We start from the raw sequence: 20,955 nt of genomic DNA, 5'->3' as shown, positions 1-20,955 counted from the left end.
TATATCAAGGGCTTTCTTTTTCTCTGTTTAGACCTTTTTAGCACCATCCTCTGTCTAGAACTTTTGTCATCTTATTCACATTTCAATTTATTTCATAGAAACCAAAATGCTGAACAAGAACATCGCTATTGCCGTCGCCGTGGTCCTGGCCATCGTCTGCCTGGCCGAAGCTAGGGAGGAAGGTCCTCACGACATGGCTGACGCACTCCGCATGCTGCAAGAACTCGACCGCTACTATACTCAGGCTGCTAGACCCAGGTACGTCTTCCTAGTCCATCATCATCTTCCAAGCCTTTTTCCCAACTATGTTTGGGTCGGCTTCCAGTCTAGCCAGATGTAGCTGAGTACCAGTGTTTTACAAGGAGCGACTGCCCTATCTGACCTCCTCAACCCCGTTACCCGGGCAACCCAATACCAGGGGTTAGACTGGTGTCAGACTTACTGGTGTACCTACGTCTTCCAACTTACACTAGAACATTTTAAAGGCAACACGAAAAATTATGTAGAAGATACTGATAATGTTTTTGGTGAAATAGATAATGGTAATGATAGTTATGATATTGATGAAGGTATTCGCATTGTCTTTGAAATGTTTGCATCTGTGGATGTTAATTTAGGAGTAAATGATGAAGGGGAAATTGGTTGTGAAGAACCGGCCGACGGCGATGCTTCGGCAGGTTGGAAATGAATGGACACAGGTAATGATTAAAATTATTGATTTTGTTAACTCATGACAATTAATTGTGAAATAATTGAACCCTGAACTTTATCAAGGGTAAAGAAGGCATTAACGCTATAAATGATTACAATGGAAATTCAAAACTTAACGAAATGCTAAGAAATTATTTACAGTAAAAGTTAAACGTAAGAAAACGTCAGCTTTTTATAGACTCGTAAAACTCCAATTGGCTTTAAACAAAATAAGTTTTACTTAGTTTAACTTCACCTTGAACGGTCGCAACATTGTAGCGAGAGAGTGAAATCGAAAAAGTTTCATCTCAAACTTTCTTAGGGCCACTTCCTTACAACTGTTGCTTTATTCTACTTTAATCCTTAGACAGACCCATTAATTTTAAAACTTAAATCAATCATTGGATTGCTTTGAACTTTATCTTTGTCATTTGTGAATTATAGAAAAGGGGACTCAGCCTTCAAAGTTACAGTAACATTTAAAACTAAATTAACATTCTGAAGAATCATACCTCCAATTTTATACTAGGACTTCAATAACAGAAATAATAACAATAATGTTCAGCTTGTTTGTAGACAACCCACTCCGGTTTACAGTGATGGAGACAAGACTGAATACTGAGTATATTATATACAGATTAGGTTACGTTGTAGGGACTAAGAACTACCCACAGTGAGAACAATGTAACGTGTGGAACTTGGAGCTTCGATATAACAAACATGATGCCCACACGATTACACATCTGTTAATAGATTTTAATGTTTCAAATAAGAAAAGGGAAGACATTTCGTACAATATCGTTTATTTTATTGTTCTCTACAGTTTTTTGTACGTGTATCTATAATTCCTTTTTTTTCACTACATCTTCCAAGGACCTATAAGTGTAGGATGTGTGAATATCACTTTACCTAGATCCGAATCCAGGGGATTTCATGTCTTTGCAACTACACTTGCAAAGTTGCAAAAACATTGAAGTTTTATATTTATTTTTAGGTTTATTAGGAGAGTGTGTGCTATCACATTTTCTCATCGGATGGGGAGATTACAAAAGTCGATAACATCTTAATGCCACGTATCGGAAAGTTCTTGTAAGCTTGGTAGACGATCTAATTTCTCTACGTCGATTTTATAATTATTTAAAATCAAACTAGGATTGAGGATTTATGTAATTAACATAAGGCCTTCGTTTTGATAAAGTTTTAATTACCTACGAGTTTGAAGACTTTTAATTATAAACTAGAAGAAGTTTCTCATATTCAGGTAAATATAGGTACTTATATAAATACTCAGGTCTCCAAAAATCGATTCAGCACGGAAAGTTACGTCCACATCCAAACCAAAACATTTTGTTTACGGAAAAACAACCGGACATTAACGAACAAAGTTAACGTGACAATAATACGCCCCAAATGTCTATTTAAGAAGTCTTTTTAAATGCCTATCAATTACAACAATTAACCAAACATCCATCAGTATCATTTACCACCAAAATAAATCTGGACCCAAGATAGACGAAATTCAATCTTATTCCTTTGGCACAGAAGTTATTTTGACTGCAAAGGCAATTTGGGCGTTCAGTAAATTCCCTTTGTTGCTTGTATTTTGTGGTCATTTTCTGGGCGGAAAAGGCGTGGCATTGCATGAGGATGCAATGGGGACAAGATTAGGCATGATGACGGAGAGCAAATTACTATCCAGCCTCTGAAAGGAGGTAGAGGCCTTTGTGGCGAAATTGGTGTTCTTTTTGCGTCAATTTCACTGCCAGTAGTGTACGTTTGAATAAATTCTCTTTTTTAAGCGTTTCTTCTTTGAAGTAAATGTGGTTTTAGAGTCAAAAATCTTGAATGTTTGAAGAAGTTGGGCCATTGTGTAAACGTAAGGTATGCCCATGGCGTACGTCGAGCGCATTAAAAATTTAACTTAATTTTTTAAATTGATGTTATTACAAGCCTAAGAGAGTAAATGAAATAATATTTAATGTATGAATATATTTAATGTATAACATTTCTTATTTAAATATGTTGAAGAAATTACTCTAATCTACGTAATGTTTGATGACTTTGTACGCATTGATGCCCGGTTTCAGATGATTTTTAAGATTGGCTTTCTTTTTTTCCTTTTTTGAATAAAATCTTTAAGAACAGAAAGAAGAAGAAAAAGCTACAATTTATAAGCATTTTTATCTGGGTCGAGGTTATATAAGTCCAAAACTGCAATATCTGTTAACACACTTACAAAAGTATTCTACGTGCACACCTAATAGGGTGTCCAAAGGATATGCACAGTTAGGGACTTTACCAACAACCCTGTTTCCTGGACCAAGTTTAAGCAGAGGACAGTTCCTTATTACATACCAGTGTGGTCACACAATTACAGAAGTTTGCTAGAATACTCTATGAAGTTAATGTTTGACGCCTTTGTAGGAGACAATCTTGTTACATGGACTTACATACGCGAATCTATAGTCGTTTTGTTCCATACTAGACTGCATTGATGTTTTATCAGCTTTATTTTGTTCTAAGGAATTTGTGGGAATGCTTTTGAAATGATTGGTTTGGATAATATCAGCCATAAAATCAATCAACCCATCTGGTATTTAAAAATAGCGAAGGCGCAAAAGACAGACAGAGTTACCTTCGCATTTATAATATTATAGTATGAATGGAGAATAAATTTATTTAGACCATTATTTTGGTTTAGTAGACTAAACAATCTTATAAGAAATAAACGATGCTTAATATTGTCCTAGGCTAAAAATATGGTCAAAGTTCATTCATTATTAAAGCTGTTTTAGTCCAATTAATTCCAAGAATAACAACGCTTACAAAAATATCATTTTCATAGGTACCTTTGGTGGTATTAAGTTTCATAATATGTCATACTCATTCCAAACAAATCCTATTGTTAGATGTTATTGTTTATGATTTCCCAAAGGATCGCAGTTTTTTCTTGTAAAGAGATCAACTACTTATTCACTTAAAGGAATTGAAATTGATGGGTATGATACGAAACTATCAAAGGTATTTGAAATATATTTTTTTATTGTCATTGAATTTTGTTGGATGTATGAGGTTTTTACTAAGCATTATGATAATGGTCCAGGTTGGGTTTTGGCTTTACGAATGGTCTGGTCTGGCTTTAAGAACCAATTTAAGGTGCTCTCTCATTTCCCTCATTGTCATAGTCGGTCGATGTGACGGGAACTGAATCTGAAACCCCGCACAGTAGTCTCACTTTGCGCTAGACTGCACTAGACCAACTAGGCCGTCAAAGCTTAGTATCATAAGACTAAAGTAATATTTTTAATACAAACCATGTTTTCTTCCGAGTCTCATTTTTAAAATGAAATGCATTTGTAAAATGAATGCTAATGCTGAAATTATGAAGAGTAAAATTGGGTCATTTATTCATAACGTGGAGAAAAATAAATAAATAAAAATAACGATACTAATGAAAAATAAAGACTTAAAGTTCATACGAAAGAGATGAAGAATAGGATAATCTCATAAAAGTAATGTTACGGTAATTTGTTTACGACAAGTTAATTTTCTCGTTCTCGAATGTCAATGTCCCTTAGGCAATAACTTTGCTCTAACACCTCATGACTTTATCAAGACAAGCTTTTTACTTAAAGAATCCTAAAAATGACAACATCCTAAATTGTTACTGATGGGATGGCACCGGGATGGGAAGCAGTTCTCATACATATAATTATGAAAGGTTTCATCAAAATGCAGTCATTAGTTTTTTCGTAAAAGAGTACCTTAAAAGCAAGATTGTAATTTAGTAAGCAAAAGACAGCATTTCAGTTAAAATGTCTACAGTGCTACTTACAATACCATGACGCTTGAGTCGTGTTGAAATTTAGCCTCATTTTACACCTACGGAAAGGGCGCCGTGGGTGTGACATATGACTTATGTCCAGCAAAACATGAACGCCTACCTATTTAAACAACTATTAAAGAGCTATTATTAATTTCTTGAAAGGAAAGTCATGTTTAAAAATAAATTACGACTTTGAAGCATAAAGGAAACAATTTGATACTTCTATTTTTGTATGTTTTATCTGGTTAAATGTATGTTAACTTAGACAAAGTAGACCTTACATTTTGTAAAGAATATATGTGAAACTTGAATAAAAAAGTAGAAAGTAGATACTAAAACAGGATAAAATGACTAACTGAGATTGACATTAGGAAATGAATAAAAATAAATGGGCAGGATAAAAAAATATTTAATTCTGTATATTATTAGGTTTTTTTCCGATGTCTAAAAATAAAAAACTTGGTACATTTATAATGCAAAAGTCAATTCAGAATCGTATACTAATCTCAACCTACGCTTTGGCACAATAAAAGTATTCAACGTTTCAGAAACTTGGCTTTACAACAATAAAGTATTTCTTTGTTAAAATACTTAGTTGCTCTTCGGGGTGAATTCAAATTAGCCGTTTTGTATCCTTTACAATGATTTGTTAATGTTAGGAAAATTCATGCAATTTGCAGCTCGTATTTTGCATTTCGAGTGCCATATTCAGTCTTTGTTATGCGTTTTAGTTAGGGCCCTTCAACGCAGATAATGGTCGGTTGTGTGCTGAAATCGATTTTACGTTATGAAGGATAAATACCAGTAGATTTAACTGTCTGCTGTTTTATGATCTCATAATGTTTGTTATTGAATAGTGTTCAAATAGTTATGACGCTGACTGTACATTAGAAGTATTAGAATTCGATGACTATCAACATTTTTTTTTAATTTAGTGAATGACTATAAAAAAGTTGTGCCCAGAATATTTTTAGGGCTTTTCCTAGGTTTTTCATTTTCAGTTTTAAATATGGCCATAATATGGCTTCGCATAATTTCATTATCTTCTAGCCTATCTACCTCTATAAAACAAACTATGCCAAGCTGAAACATGCATGTTTGTTTTCAATCAGAGTTCCGTACACCATGGGATCCAATAAAACCCTATGAATACAGATCGACTGATTTACCCTAAACTTCAAAGGTCAGTTGAAAAAAAAACATTATTTTGACTTCAATTTACCAGTGATAAACCAATCCTATTTGTTAAAAATTAATAAACAAGTATCACTGTTATTATACCTATATGTTTCAAAATAGTCACCAAACCATTTATGTTAAAGTTTTCAATCTCCATTATAATAAACAACCAATAAGAGTTTCTCAACCATCCGAGGGGAACTTTCTATTGGAAATATATGTGAATACATACTTTTACATCTGAAATTTTAGGTAAATAAAATATACATATTTACCTAAAATTACAAATCCCAAAATAATTTGAAAAATTAATCGGTTTTTATTAAAAACTACTAGGTATACCTACGGACTTCTTCAATAAACCATATGGTTTATATATAAAAGAACTCCCGACATTATATAGCCAGCCGAAATAGGCAGTAGACATTGGGAACTTACTGAATGAAGTAGCACTGTTACGTGGTAACTATCCACTAATCAGTGCCGCTACTAAAAATCCGATGTAATCACAAATTCGCGTGTCAAACATTGATGATGCTCATACTTAGTCAAAGAGTCTTCATGTCCAATTTGGCTTATTACTCGTGTTTAAAATTGTTTACGATGAGGTAGATTTCAGACTTTACTTACTTTTTTACAATGTACTGTTAGAAGCTTATTACTCACATCAGTTATGTTTCTGCATATAAAAATGTTTTATCTACAGACAGATCTTTTGTGGTTGTACAATTATAGTGTTTCATAGAAACAAAAATGCATTCAGAGAGTTTTCTAATTAAAGGATAGTGTGAATTTAAATTTTATTTCGTTTTTGCTGTAATTTAAACTTTGCTTTAGGCACATTCTTTTTGTATGTAATTTCATCTCTCAAGTACCTGATTGCTGTCTGCTGATGAAATTATTTAACTATCTTTTTTATCATAATTTTTTTATAAATATAGTTTGTTTAATTGACTCTTTCATGATCATCGTTAACGCAATTTATGTTCTTAATCTCAGTTGTGTCTTCGTCTTTCTACCAATTATCTAGAATATGACACGTAGTAACACTAAATCTGTTTCAAGCTTATACAATTAATAATTTTAAGTGCATAGTTAGCTGCCTTAATTTATTCTTGTCACCCGTCAGTAACCACGTTTACACATATTGGGTCGACCGAGAGATTGTTGTGATTGGCTAATCTTGTTATACTTAGCTTAAGTTTATACTGAGGAATATTGATTTTAGTAACTTGGCACGCATATGAATTACGACCTAAAAAGTTATTATTATTATACACTGGCTTCTGTTCTCGGTTTCACTCGCGTCCCTGCACTTTTACGTCCAAAAACTCACCATAGGAACTTGCTTCTTCTACTTTTTAATGCTGTATTTCCAACTAAATTTATGGTCGGCGCAATAAGTTTTCCGCTTCCATTCTTCTCTGTTAAATTCACTCCCTTCTTATTCATATCATAAAGTAGGTTAAGTAGCTTACTTTAGGCACCTAATTAATTAGGAAAAAAACGTCGCTATTGTACATATCAGTTCCAACTCTACCTGCACTTTTTCATCTTTTTCAATATTATGTAAAACTTTTATTCTATTGTTCCAACGTGATTTATAAAAAATACAAATACTGGTTGTCCCGCATCAATAAAATGTTCGTAGGTTATGCAAATATATAGTCTCTACAGTATCAAATGATTCATGAAACCGTATCGTTTATAACTCGTTTATCTGTGAAAATGAAAAAACAAAACACTGTAACGTTTTTTTTCACGTAAACATTATTTTTATTAAAACTTTTTTCCTGCTGTTTAAACCATTATGGTGGGGTCAGCTTTCCTAATTTTCTCCACTTCGCTTTATCCATGACATCGCTCACGGATATTTTTTAATATCATTACTTTACGATATTAAAATACATCAGAAATCCCATGGTTGGAGATTTGTCTTACTGGCCCTTGTTTGCCAATCTGCGACAACGGAAAAGTTCCACAGAAAAAAGTTCCCAGCTTCACATTTGAAATCGAGATCATTTGACGATGAATTCAGTACAAAGATCTTTCACAGATCATTAGAATGGACGGATGAATGAATTTATTAGACTAACATTTAAGTATTTTTGTTTTAGTTCAATACCAAAGCTATTGTAGGTCGCTTAAAATTCAGTCTCATCAAGTTTGCCTTAACTGCTAAAACAACTGTAGATTTTGACTAAGTTTTAGTACTTTCAAATATAAGTCTAAGGAGTCCAACAATTTGATTAATAGTTTTATGAAAATAAAAGCCAAAATAACTTCATAGTTAAAGTACCTACCTACTTCACAGAAAATTTAAGAGAATTTGGATTCGATACAATCAAAATGGGATTTCTCAATTCGCGAAATTGCAATTACATAAATTCAGCTTTAAGAGTATAATTAACTGTTTCGTAATTGCGAAAACTTTAATGAGGCTGCTAATTAAAATTAAGGCTATGTGTTGGATATAAGGAAACCAATTTTCATTTTCATAAGAATTGATTTTATGGATTTTCAATATATCTCTGATTGAAGAAATTAGGTAGTACATGAGCCAAAAACTAACATAGCATATACCATACAAAATCGTCTACAAGATGTACGTTCTAGGAGAACGGTCATTTTCCGGTTTGATATTACAAGAATGGACGAAGAGAATGACCTGAAAATGAAAAGAAAACATACCGAAAGACCAGAGATGTGCTTTAACACACTATCGACACAGGTTTCACATACTCAATTCAAAAGGGGCCAACAACATGACTTCTAATATTTCTAAACATTAACTCAAAGGTTTCTGAAGCGAATGCAAAACCAACTCGGTGTGACCTTTTGCAAAAATATTGCACCACGGCTGATGACACCACGCGTCAAGTGTTTGATTAAGATAAACTATCGTCAGTTAAACCGTGTTTATATTAACGGTTGGTTGCACAATATAATGAACGGTTCGAGTGTAGCGCTAATTACGCGATTTGTTGAACTGTTAAGGATATTATCGGGTTATCATAACTTATCGTTCGCGGTTGTGGTGGTGGTCTGTGACGCGGAATATATTGATATCTCCTTCATGAGTTTGTTCTTGGTAGGATGTGATATTCCTGGAAGACACAGACTTTCTATATATGCTGTAGGATGTAGAATTAGTTTGTTTGCTTGAACGCGCTAATTGCAGGAACGTACTGGTTGGATAAAAAGGAAATTGTTAGATAGCATATTAAAAATTTTCAAGTAAGGCTATAAGCACATTTTGGTTCGGGTAAGTGAAGTAGTTGCTACAGTTTGAACAGTAAATCCACTTTTGGTAGCTAGCATTTTTTTGTATCGTTTTTTAATAAGTGATAATGATTTGTGGCCTTTTTTAAATCCTTTAGTTTTGAGTCTGAGATATATGAAAAATAAATCTGCTTCCTACAGAATGTTACGCCTTGCATCTCATTCACCATTCTCATTCCTTCACAATTAAACAACGCGAGACTGTTCCAACTTCTTAATAACTTAGAGTATGTTGATATATTATTCATATACTGCTTTCATTCTTTATGGGAACCTCAAAAACACTCGTAACAGTAACCACAGTTTATGATAAAAAGTATGAAAAACTTTGTAGACAACAGTTTATTACTGTGTACGTATCACTTTATGTGGTTTTTAGCATAAGGCAAGGCTAAGGAACCTGGAAGGAAGATTACAGAAATATGAGTGTAATAAAATAATCTTGAATTCTTCAATAAGTAAGTACAAACGCAGAATTCTGTTGGCGGAGTCAGAGGCGACAAATGTTTTATCATTGCGTTGAGTTAAAAAAAAAAATATATCATCCCCAACTATTTCTTTGCGTAGCAAAGCGCTCGGTGAATGAATTAACGCCCATGTACCCACGAACGAAGAATAAGTTACTTTTTAAACAGATTATTTTTCATAAACCAAAATTAGAATAAATACGAATTAAAACTAAGTAAATATATAATATAAGTAAAACACTTTGATACGGAAGGAAAATCTATCGTATCTTGGCCGTGTTGAGTAGTGTTGTTCGCACGATTGTTATATCGATATCGATATATTGGCAGGATTGACCGCCGCGACGTTGCGGACGAAGACCGCGTCGATCCAGACTTGTTAAATCGCGCTGTGCGGCTCCTCGTGCTGCAGAAATTAGACAACATTTACTCCTACCACACCCGACCAAGGTACGATAATCGATGTTTCCCTCCCATCATCGATAATTCTGCGCACGTTCGTTTTCGATGTTTCCTGCATGCCTTATCCCCCTTGATTATTTGTATGTTAGAGGGAAACGAAGCCCTTTTCCGAATAGAAAAACAATAATCATCAATGAACAGTTCTATGGCGGGTTTCCGAAAATAATAAATACTTTTTTTACCACTTCTCTGATTGGCTAATGATTGCGTGGGTGGATAAAAATATAGGAATATCCCTTAAATTGGCAAATCAATTTACTACAAAAATTTTATTATTTTTTGTTATTTCCTGGTTTATTACGATGACAGATGACTGAAAAAAATTGTAAAAAAAATCTACCTATTACAGTTTTCGCGAAAATCTATGTACTCCGGGGAGTACGTTGCCAACTATAGGGGTTCTTCTGTTCGTACTACGTGGAGTACGTTGCCAAAATATGAATAAAACACATTTTAGTAAAATCTTCAGTTTATTAATCATAATTCTTATCAAACTACATAATATGCATTTATTGCGTGTGAGATTAGCGGAAGCACTTTCTTTTGTTACTTTCTCCTGCCATAAAACACAGGAGCACATTGCATTTCAAGCAAAAAACTTTAGTTCTTCTATCTTTGCAAAACCTACAGCGTGATTGCTTATCTGCTATTTCTGGAAAAATGTCTGACAGCATTTTCTGATATTGTCCACCGGCCGTTCAGCTGTAGGTTTCTGAATTATTTTCTCCTTCACCTACCCAAATACCACCATGTACCGGACCCCTTTCAAGTCGGCTCTTGTACAAAGCTCGGTACAAAGATATAAGCATATCTGCTAAATCAGGTCGTGTCAGGTTCAAGCACTGCTGAAAATGAAAAAGAACATGCTGTATGACATACAATTCACGACACAACTGAAGTCATTTTGCATAAAAACCAATAAAACAAGGGTAGTTTGCATTTCTAAGTAATAGGCAATGTACTTCGTGTATACCAAAGTTTATGTTGTGGACTTCACTACGTACTTGGCAACGGTATTCAGGGAGTACATACAAAGTTATGAACTTATAAAATTGCGATTACATTATTTACACGCAAAATTACGAATGATTGATATCATTTATAATGTTCCTATGCTATTTAAAAACAAATAACCACAAGTCCCATCCAAAAAAATGTAGAAAAACACACAAAACTTACCCGTGACGCAGATACGCCAGACAGCTCCAAAAACATTTTGAATTTGACAGCTATTTTTCAATGGAACCACATTCAAATATTTTTTCTAACAAAATATACAATAATTGCAAGCCAAAAATAATAATAAATTGTATTTTTTTTTAAATAAGTACCTCAATAAATTTAAAAAAAGTTAATGTCTTTGGTGGAGTACGCTGCCAATTTAAGGGATATAGTAATATTTCGGCATAGGCCAATGGAAAATGGTGACTGAAATACAAAAATGTTTTATATATTTTTTTTGGTCTTTGAAATGGACAAGGTATCTAAGCAGAAAATTAATAGACTCAATTTGTATAAATTATATCGAAGAAATATATAAATTTATTTTAGAATATCGATACATTTATATAACTTTTTGCGACTACATCACTATATTCGGTACTTGGTATTCAAAGAATAAAGACGCTGTCATAGCAAAGCGAAAATAGCAAGTAGTGAAACATTATTATGCCTGAGAAAAGCCCAAAAAGCATAAGGGATATAATAAGATTTTTACTCACTGCACTCTGAAAACTCAAATAAAATTACGTTTAAAATATCACCGATGCAACTTCAGCAAACTCTACTCTTCTAATTCAAACGCCACTTCCAATTTATTATTACACAGGTTACAACTAACAGAATAAACTTCTACTTATTCAAAAATAAACTACCTAAAAACTTACTAGCCAGTAAAATACGAGTACGGATCATCTGTCAAATGGTGTTCAAAATAAGAACAAAAACACCCACGGGTCCCCGTATACTTTTCTACGTGATTGATCCACGTAATTGCATGTATTCAGAATTCAAAACTCAAAACGTCAATCAAAATAAAAAACACGCTCCGAGCTATCAAAGAGTAGTTGCCAGAGTCAAAATTGCAGTGTAAATGTTAAATTCTGTTTCGGACAGGGATTAAAGTGACGTGAAATAACGAGTAAAGGGTACGTTAATAAACTATACCTGGATAAACAATGCGGTTTTTGCATTATTCGGATATTTTGTTCGAGCTTCGCTTTGTTCGCGGGTTTACGCGTTAAATGCATCGCGTATTTTATGATCTTTTTTTTGTGTGTTCATGCAACAGTTTATATAGGATAAGGTTAGGAAAGGTTTTTGTTTTATATAAGAACAGTTAATACTAAGTTTTTATGCCTTTTAAGATATAATGGCACGGTATCTAAAAAACATTTTGCCAAGTCATGCAATAGAGAAAGATTATTTTTTCATCAACTGAAAGCTAGCAATTTGCATGGCAAAATAATTGTTCTTCACGGCGTTTTGGCGATCGATTTTAAGCCTAGTTTTATTAAACAAAATTTTATTTACGAATACTATGACTTCCCACTCAGAGTTAGGGCTCATATTTTTTATCTCAAGTGTTACATCTTTGAGATAAATACATTTTCATGATAAGTACTTTTTACAAGTACGACTGTGAGTGGAAATTATTATACTTACGTTAACAGCTTTGAGACTAGAAGCTATGTAGATCGTTAGAACAGTTATCGAGATCAAAGGAGACTTCTGAAAAAAAGTGTAAGAGATACAAATTAGAATAACGTAAGGAAGCTACAAATACCAATAAATTGTGTTAGGACGTGACACAGATTTTTGAATAAATACTTTTTCGTCTTAACCTTTACCTCACTGGCAGTTTTCAATTTAAAAAAAAAATTGAATCGCATGAACAATCGTTCGAAATACAAAACTGAATTTCGAAGGTCTTTTGTCATCATTCCGAATTTGATTTGAAAGTGAGTTATGTCTTTGATATCGTCATTTTGCTTTCGGTATTGATTGACAGATCTTACGGTATTCGGCTAAGTTCAGAGGTAGGAATTTAATGTTAAATCGTCGAGTGGTCTGTTTTGTGTAACAGATTTTAGAACAATGTTTCTAAGAGTGTCTAATAATACTATTGAAAAACTGAAAATGAAGTGTTTATTTGCAATAAATATTTCATTTGTTTAGAACATTATTGAAACCTTTTAATTTTTGTTGCAGGTTTGGCAAACGCTCTGATGCCTACACGAACTGGGCTAAGGATCTCGAGGTAAGTTTACTGAAAACTCAAATTCTGCATAGGTACAACTTTCTCATTATTCATTTTATACACCTGAAAATAAAATCGAAATATTCGGGCAATTGAGTGAGTGAGTTAATTAGTTCCGTTACAATACGTTATTGTCATAAGAAATCTATAGGGAATCGAGTTTTGACACCTCATAGAAATGTGTCAATTAGTAGGTGTTGTGACAATAACCAATTGTTTCCGGAAAGTTAAATTCTACAAGTTATAATTGATACATGATAATAATTATGTGAGAAATGAGCAATTTATACAAAGTCAAAGATTAAATTCAGCTGATCTTGTATTTAATTGTATTACTTTATAGTATTTGCCGTGAATATTTAAAGTTAAGAGTATATATAATTTCCTTGCTGGCAGTTTAAAAATTTGTTCTAAATAATTATCTGCGTTGACAAAGACACCTCCATTATTTATGGTTTACAGGACTTTCAGGACTAAATTAAGGACTTTGATTCTTAATTCATTTTATTAATTAACTACCTTGATTAGAAGTTTGGTAACTCACACGTAATTAGTAAAGAACTTCAAAGCAAAATCACGAAAAAAGCTAATAGGCGACCTTAGAGTCGGCAGATTATAAAAGTTTTATTTTTAGAATAAAAATTATTTAATTAATTTGGTAAACTGAGAGTCTAAGAAAGGACATAGTTAATGCTTGCTGTCCTCATCATCCTCCTTGCCTTTTCCCAACTATGTTGGGGTCGGCTTCCAGTCTAACCGGGCACTGGGCACAAGCCTCTTCTCGCGCTTAGGATTGAGTGTTAAGTTAGTATAATAAGTAGTCCAAAATAATGCTTCAAGTCCAATTCTCCCGACAAACTAACGAACAAACTTTCAAACACCTTTATCACATTACCTACAAATGAACAGAAACAGCCAATATCGGTGTTTATCTGCCGTTTATCGTTCCCGCTAATATGTTCATCGTTGCGTACCGTTGTGTAAACAAACATACACATATTACAATAGGTAGGCACGTGTTAGTAATGGTAATAGAATCTCCTTTGTAGGAAAATTATTTACGGAAACCATGTGTTAGAATTGTTTTAGGAATTAGGTATTTATTTAAATATAGAACAATAAATATAGAACAGTCATAGATTTTTGTGACCAGTTTATTCCTGATAGAAAATAGGTAGATTGTTCGAAAAGGTTCGTTAGTAGGACAGTCTACGTTACCCAGTGGAGTAAGTAAGTCCTTCGTGTAAGAAAAAAAATGATTACTGATATTTTGTTCGCAGACCAAATAATTATGTATATCAAAATACAGATTACACTCCCATAATATGCGTTATCATTATAGGTAGTGCATTTTTTTAAGTCCAACAAGTACCTAACCGACGTTTTATCCCCTTTTCTAATATAATATTATATCTAATATGAAGAATAATATTGATCTTCCGAGAAACGGTTTAATCCACACATTAATAGACTATTCTATGAAGCTTACATTGAACAGCTTATCTTCACTGCTTTTTTAGCTTTAACCAGCAAAAAGTCCAGTTTCCAGGAAGACTTTTAAATTAAATTCCTAGTTCGATGGTCAGATATTTTAAATGGTTTGCATTCCTTTTTTATTCTGTGCTAGAAGATAGACACAGATTAATATTATAAAAATAATTGTATAATCCTATAGATATTTTTGACAGTAACCAAGTCGTTAAATTAAAAATTAGTTTTGTAATTTATAAAACCAATAAATAATTCTTACTATAATCATCTTTCGACAGGATAGTATTACAAAAAAATGGTTATTCAAATTCTAATTTGTTTTCTCTAAAAGTATTTTCACTTGAATTTAACGAGCGATTGAAAATCCGTCAAACAAATGATTAACGCAACAAATGCTGTTCTCCAATAGGATAAAAAATTTTAATGGCTTTATACATTAATTGTTTAGTAATTTGCAACAGAACGGAGCGGTTTTACCATTTATTTTGTGTAGGAAGATGAATGGCTGAATAATTTTATTTTAGGCACTCGTTAATCTAAGCTCGCTTTTTATGAAAGGTTATTAGTATAATTTTAGAATTTCAGTCTAGATAGAAATAAGTAATAACCCTATTGGAATGGAGATATACCTACACTTTTTGAAAATCAGGCCACAAAAATTGCTATTCAACGACAGTAGGTATAGAATTTAAAGTGTGTTTTTTCTTTTTCCGATCTGTCCCACGGCTGGGCAAAGGTCCACCCATTTAGTTTCCACGCCTCTCGATCCTTTAGTTGTCCTATATCAATCGGTTGTAGGTGGACTAAAGTCTACGTGGGTTTATTCATAGGATTACTGCAGTTTATTTATCTTCCGTAAATATTAAAAGACATTGAATTGAATGTCCCTTTTCGTGGGTGTTGAGTTGTTGAGAGCGACTAGGGACTACGAACGTCATAAATAAGTTCGAGAGTATAAAAGAGTCATCCTTTCTGTTATAGATGCAGGGTTTTGACGTTCACTATTTTATAAATTATTCATTCAAATATTTTTTTGTGAATTTTATTAGTTAAATCAATAATATATAAAATGATTTACTTACATAAAAATATTGAACTATTCATAATAATTTATGTTGATTTTCGACGTAAGAATGATAAGAAAATATTTTCAATTCAACAAGCCCGATACACAGGTCATCCAGATATTGTTTAAAAAAACTAGACATAGCAGCCTTGTTTTGTCTATTCCTCCCATACTCCCACGATGTCTTCAAAAAATATCAATTATACCAAACATGGAGTGTATGTTATCTCACATCAAAAAGGATAATGCCGAACTCAAGTGTATCCTAAATCACTTATGGTCCCTGTAACCTTATAAGGTCCAATCATTTGAAGTACACTCGTGTTGATAAAGTTTGGCACTCGACTGTACCTATTATGCTGCTCTGTTATTCGCAGAAAAAAGGAATTCGGGTAATTTCTAATGGACGTAGCATTTTGGATGTACTATTTTGATACTATTTCTAGTAGAAAGTTTTTCACTTTAACTTATCAGTATCGCTTGGTCTGTGTCTTGGAATTACTTTTTGTAAAGAGTGATTTTTATGTAAGCAATTAATATATGTAAAATATATGTGTGTGTATTGATCACTAGTCAGGGTGTAATTGGGTTTAAACCATATTATTATACTACATCATTTCACAAAGTAATTTTACTATTCTAATATCTCTCTCTTTCTAGCTATTTATCCCACATGGTGGTAGGGTCAGCTTTCCTGATTTTTCTTCTCCACTTCGCTCTATCTACGACATCGTTCTCGGACACCTGGCACTCCTTCATATCTTTTGACACCACGTCCCGCCATCTGGTCTTAGGGCGGCCTCTACTATTCTAATATATTTTTATAAATAACTATTTAGATACGAGTATGACTGATTAATTAAAATAAATTACACAGTACAAGCTCAAATATTCTACTTAAAACTCCAAAGTGTCCTCAGAAATTAAATTTAAAAGCCTGTTTATCGCGAAACATAATTTATTAATTAAGTCCTAATAGTTAAATTGTGCTTCGGTTTCTTTTGATCATTTTGACCTTTGGTGTTGCTCTCTGAATTAATAATGAGGCCTAAACAAACAGGACTGTCGTGTAAATATTATGTAAGTACTTAGAGTACACTAGAAACTTTTAGTCGGCCAACAATTGTTTGGGCTCATGAGGAAGGTTCATATCTGACGGTGCATAATTATGCGTCGCGTATTATCGGTCGCGTAAAGCCAGAACAGACAATTGTACGATAAAACATTAAATCGTTCATACAAAACCATGATGTCAGAGCGTCGATCATACATTTACGATACGCTAAACGCATTTTCCGTCAGATATGAACCGAGCCTAAATCGCTATCGACGTCAACTTTAGTACGCACATTACAATGATCAGGTATAAGGACGGTATAAGACCGACTAAAACTTCGATAGAATCAATGATTTTTCATAAATTTTTTTTCAACTATTGGGCCACTGTCGGCCGAATATTTAGTCTGCAGTGTGCTTGTACGGGTGAGAGGTGTTATAAAATTAGGTATTTATACATTAGAGCTTTGAGAGGATGGAAAAGCTGAGAGTTTGTTTAAAAAATTGGGCTTTCTGCGAAGCTGGCTTTTCTTAGGTAGATATTATTCTTTAGTTCTCATTTTTCATCTATACCAATATTATAAAGCTGAAGAGTTTGTTTGTTTGTTTGAACGCGCTAATCTCAGGAATTACTGGTCCGATTTGAAAATTTCTTTCAGTGTTAGATAGCCCATTTATCGAGGAAGGCTATAGGCTACTTTTTATCCCGGTGCGGGAAGTAGTTCCCACGGGATGCGGGTGAAACCACTGGCAGAAGCTAGTAAATCATACTGTGTGCTGTGTTCTATGGGGTAGAAAAGCACCTAATATATAAAAGTGGAAATAGAAAACCAAACAACTAATATTATGTACAATGAAGTTTTATTGGCATTCATTTTCATTTCATTTTCATATACAACTGAATACATACAGAGGCGTTTATGAGATAATCCATTACCATTTCTCATTACATTAAATTCCTATTTTCAAAAGCAAAACAGAAGTCACAAAAGATTTCAATAATGGATATCAAAGTACTTTTTGATATGAAAATAAAATCATTTCGTATTTCAATTCAATATCCTTTTATAGTGCAATCGTTGAAAGTAGGATTTTATGCGGTTATTCCTTTGAAGAATATACATTATATGACAATATTGCTTTTCAGTGTGGATTTTATTAGGTTATGAGATTTTATTTGCATTGAGTAGATGCGTGTTAGTATTTTGGTTAGTGTGAAAGTTTGAAGAAGGTTTTACGCAATTTTACTAAAAAAACATAATGAAGCATATCGTTATGTAAAAGCTACAAAGTAAACTTTTATATACGTCTAAAGCATATTAATATATTTTGAAATCTTTATTTCTCGAGAAGTATATAAATATGTACCAGTGTGTATGAAAAAAATATTTGAGTCAGCACTAGTTCTCATTTTAAAGCCGCTAATTTGGCAAAAGCCTAGGTATGAACTCTTATCACTTAATATGTACCTACCAGCTGTACCAATCAACTTAAGTTGTACCTATTTATTAAAATAGATGACAAGCTATTACAGGTACGTGAACGGACGGGACAAGAAATTTAATTAAATTGACGATAAGTGTATCAAAGTGAATATTACTTTTTATTTTAATTTTAGTGATTAGACTTCTAATAGATTCGTTCTAGGTAAATATTATTACTTCCGTAATGTTAATATTTTCATTCATTAAACTAATAGGTTGTGATAGTCAAATCCATAAACCAAATTAAGGATATAAAAATATCAGTTTAAAAATATTAGGTTTTAATTATAGAAACAGATGACACGAATACGGTTGACATTTGAATAGGGGTCATCTGAGGTTATAAGCAACCAAATGACCTATCATAAGCCTTTAGCTGATTACTGACTTATTACAAGTGCATTTGATTAAATGTCGATTGAACTGAACTTATCAAAATTATATGTATAAATAAAGTTTCGTAACGAAAATGTCACTTTTACATGTTTGGACAGGTACCGTCTATTAAATATTAAGCCGAACTTTCCATGCTCGGGGTCCCTGCTTCGATTCCCTTAGTGAGTTGTCAGAAATTGAGTACATGGAAAGCACATAAGTTCCACCACCCAGTAACAGTCCTTGTTAAAATTCCATGTAAGAGACCGTCCGGCGGATTTTAGAAAACTCCGACACTGGGCCTTGTTAATAAACCTACAGTTCACCTGAAAAGAAGATACCTGCATATTTTCTTTCTTTGAAATTTCGACTGAATAATAAATTATCAAGCAATAAAATGGTCATAAAATCGAAGTTTTTGTACAAAAAGAGATCATACATTTATATTCTAGACTGCGGCCGTTTTTAGTACCTAATTCATATATTTTATCTGTTATGCAAACAATAGTAGAGGTTTGAAATTATTATTGAATTTCAATAAAGCTGCGGTATTGGTCGTTAAATCTAAATTGTTTCACGCTAATATTATTATAGAGTTTAATAGATTCATTACAATAGAGAACGTTGGATAAAACGATTAATAAAATAATAAATGTATGAAATATGAATTAGATTATAGTTGTATTAATTGGTAAAATAAATATTATATTTATTGAAGTAAACTATTTGTAGTAAATTATTAAAGTTGTTGATTGCTTCAGATTACATCTTTTAGATTAGATGCAACAATAATTTAAAATTTGTTTCGATAAAAGTTTTATTGCAAAAGTAATTGAGTCTCGTATAACTTACAGAGAAGTCTTTTATAAAAAGTTAAGTCAATAATAATAGGGTCTATAACTAGCCCCTATTGTAGACCTTTTTTGCAGTTTGGAATTTTTGAAATTAAGCTTTGAATTTTCATTTCAGAAGCCGGACTTACCTGCCTGGCTGTCGTACGCCAGAAGGAGATGAGGAGTGCAACAGTCGCGGGATCCATTTAAATAACCATGTCATTTAAATCAATGTTCGTGATTACTGTTACAGTTCTAACGTTTAAGTACCACATTCCAAGTAAATCTATCCTTTAACGTGTACGTTATACCCCATTTCACATACAGACTCGCGAGTTTGCGTTTCGACTGATCCGATTTTATTTTTGTAATTCGAATTTATTGAATTGGTTATTCATTTATTTATTTATTGAATAGTTTATTATTATTTATTGAATTGTAAAATTTATTGTATTTTTTATTCCGATTTCGAGTAAATGTATAGTTGACGGTATTGTACCTTATTGTATTTACATATTTAAATGATACCCATTTTGCATTCTTCCTAACTTAAGAGTCATTAAATCATAGAAATTCAAAATAACAATGTACCTTTACGGATCAAATATCATTGTAATGTTATGAATAAAAGCAATTGATAAAATGTAATATTAAATTGTTTGTTTTATTGCTATCGATTTTCTATAGACGCCTGTTTGTTTATTTTGAATTGAAGACTATGTAATAAACTTCTGTTTTGGTATCTGAAAACCTTGAGCATCATGACTATCTTCAGCAAATTGGCGATTTTACAAAAGACTGTCTTCAATTACCCTTCACCAATTTCAATATTGAAACTATACATAAGCGTTGTGAACACTATATTGTCATGCAGTCCCAATAAACTACTAACAGCTATTTAAACTTTGCTATTCCATAAACTTTATGAATCATAGTTTCGGTAGTTGACTATAAGATTTCCAAACCGACATGAGTTAATAATGTCTCGTTCTACAATATATTTTAACCACTACAAACTGTATTGTAGACAGAAGGCATTCAAATTCCAAAATGAAGTTTGGCAAATAACTGAACCGTATTATTGTTGGTAAGGTACCAAAAACAATTGAACATCTTTTGTTCAAATATGAATAATATCTTTTGAATAATTCCTCTCTCTCAAGTCTATAACAGAATTACGGTATTGCGCATTTGATGTGGCAAATGAACTCAAAGTTTCTTCAATCGGTTTACTATCAAGAAATAGTTCAAAGCAGTCAATTGTTTACCTGTAGTACATAATGAAACAAAAGAACATTTTGACAAATAAAAATTACGTGCTCAGCGAATCAAGCAGTCGTTTATACAATTTGTTATGTTTGCGTTTGTAATTTGATTGTAGGTACTTATGTGGAAGTATGCTCAATCGGCTGATTTCTTTTTGTGCTGTAGTGTAGAATTTTGATAAATAGTGTGAATTGTTTATTTTCTATACCTGATTTTACC

At 32.7% G+C, this 20,955-nt stretch overlaps 1 protein-coding gene across 1 annotated transcript in view; it reads left to right on the top strand.

The window, feature by feature from the left end:
• The window catches only part of LOC110373318 (uncharacterized), a 35,553-nt gene extending 15,428 nt beyond the window's left edge, over positions 1 to 20,125 (top strand). Inside the window, exons 2-5 of the mRNA XM_021330558.3 lie at positions 99 to 258; positions 9,775 to 9,894; positions 13,117 to 13,165; positions 19,607 to 20,125. Coding sequence (XP_021186233.1) covers positions 107 to 258; positions 9,775 to 9,894; positions 13,117 to 13,165; positions 19,607 to 19,651 — 366 coding nt within the window. The 5' untranslated portion in view covers positions 99 to 106 and the 3' untranslated portion in view covers positions 19,652 to 20,125. The remainder of the gene's footprint in view (positions 1 to 98; positions 259 to 9,774; positions 9,895 to 13,116; positions 13,166 to 19,606) is intronic.
• Positions 20,126 to 20,955: the final 830 nt, after the last annotated feature.

This window comes from Helicoverpa armigera, chromosome 14 (genome assembly GCF_030705265.1).
Source record: "Helicoverpa armigera isolate CAAS_96S chromosome 14, ASM3070526v1, whole genome shotgun sequence".
NCBI classification, from domain to species: Eukaryota; Metazoa; Arthropoda; class Insecta; order Lepidoptera; family Noctuidae; genus Helicoverpa; species Helicoverpa armigera.
The sequence above is the reverse complement of the archived record's forward strand: the minus strand, read 5'-3'. Positions and strand labels throughout refer to the sequence as shown.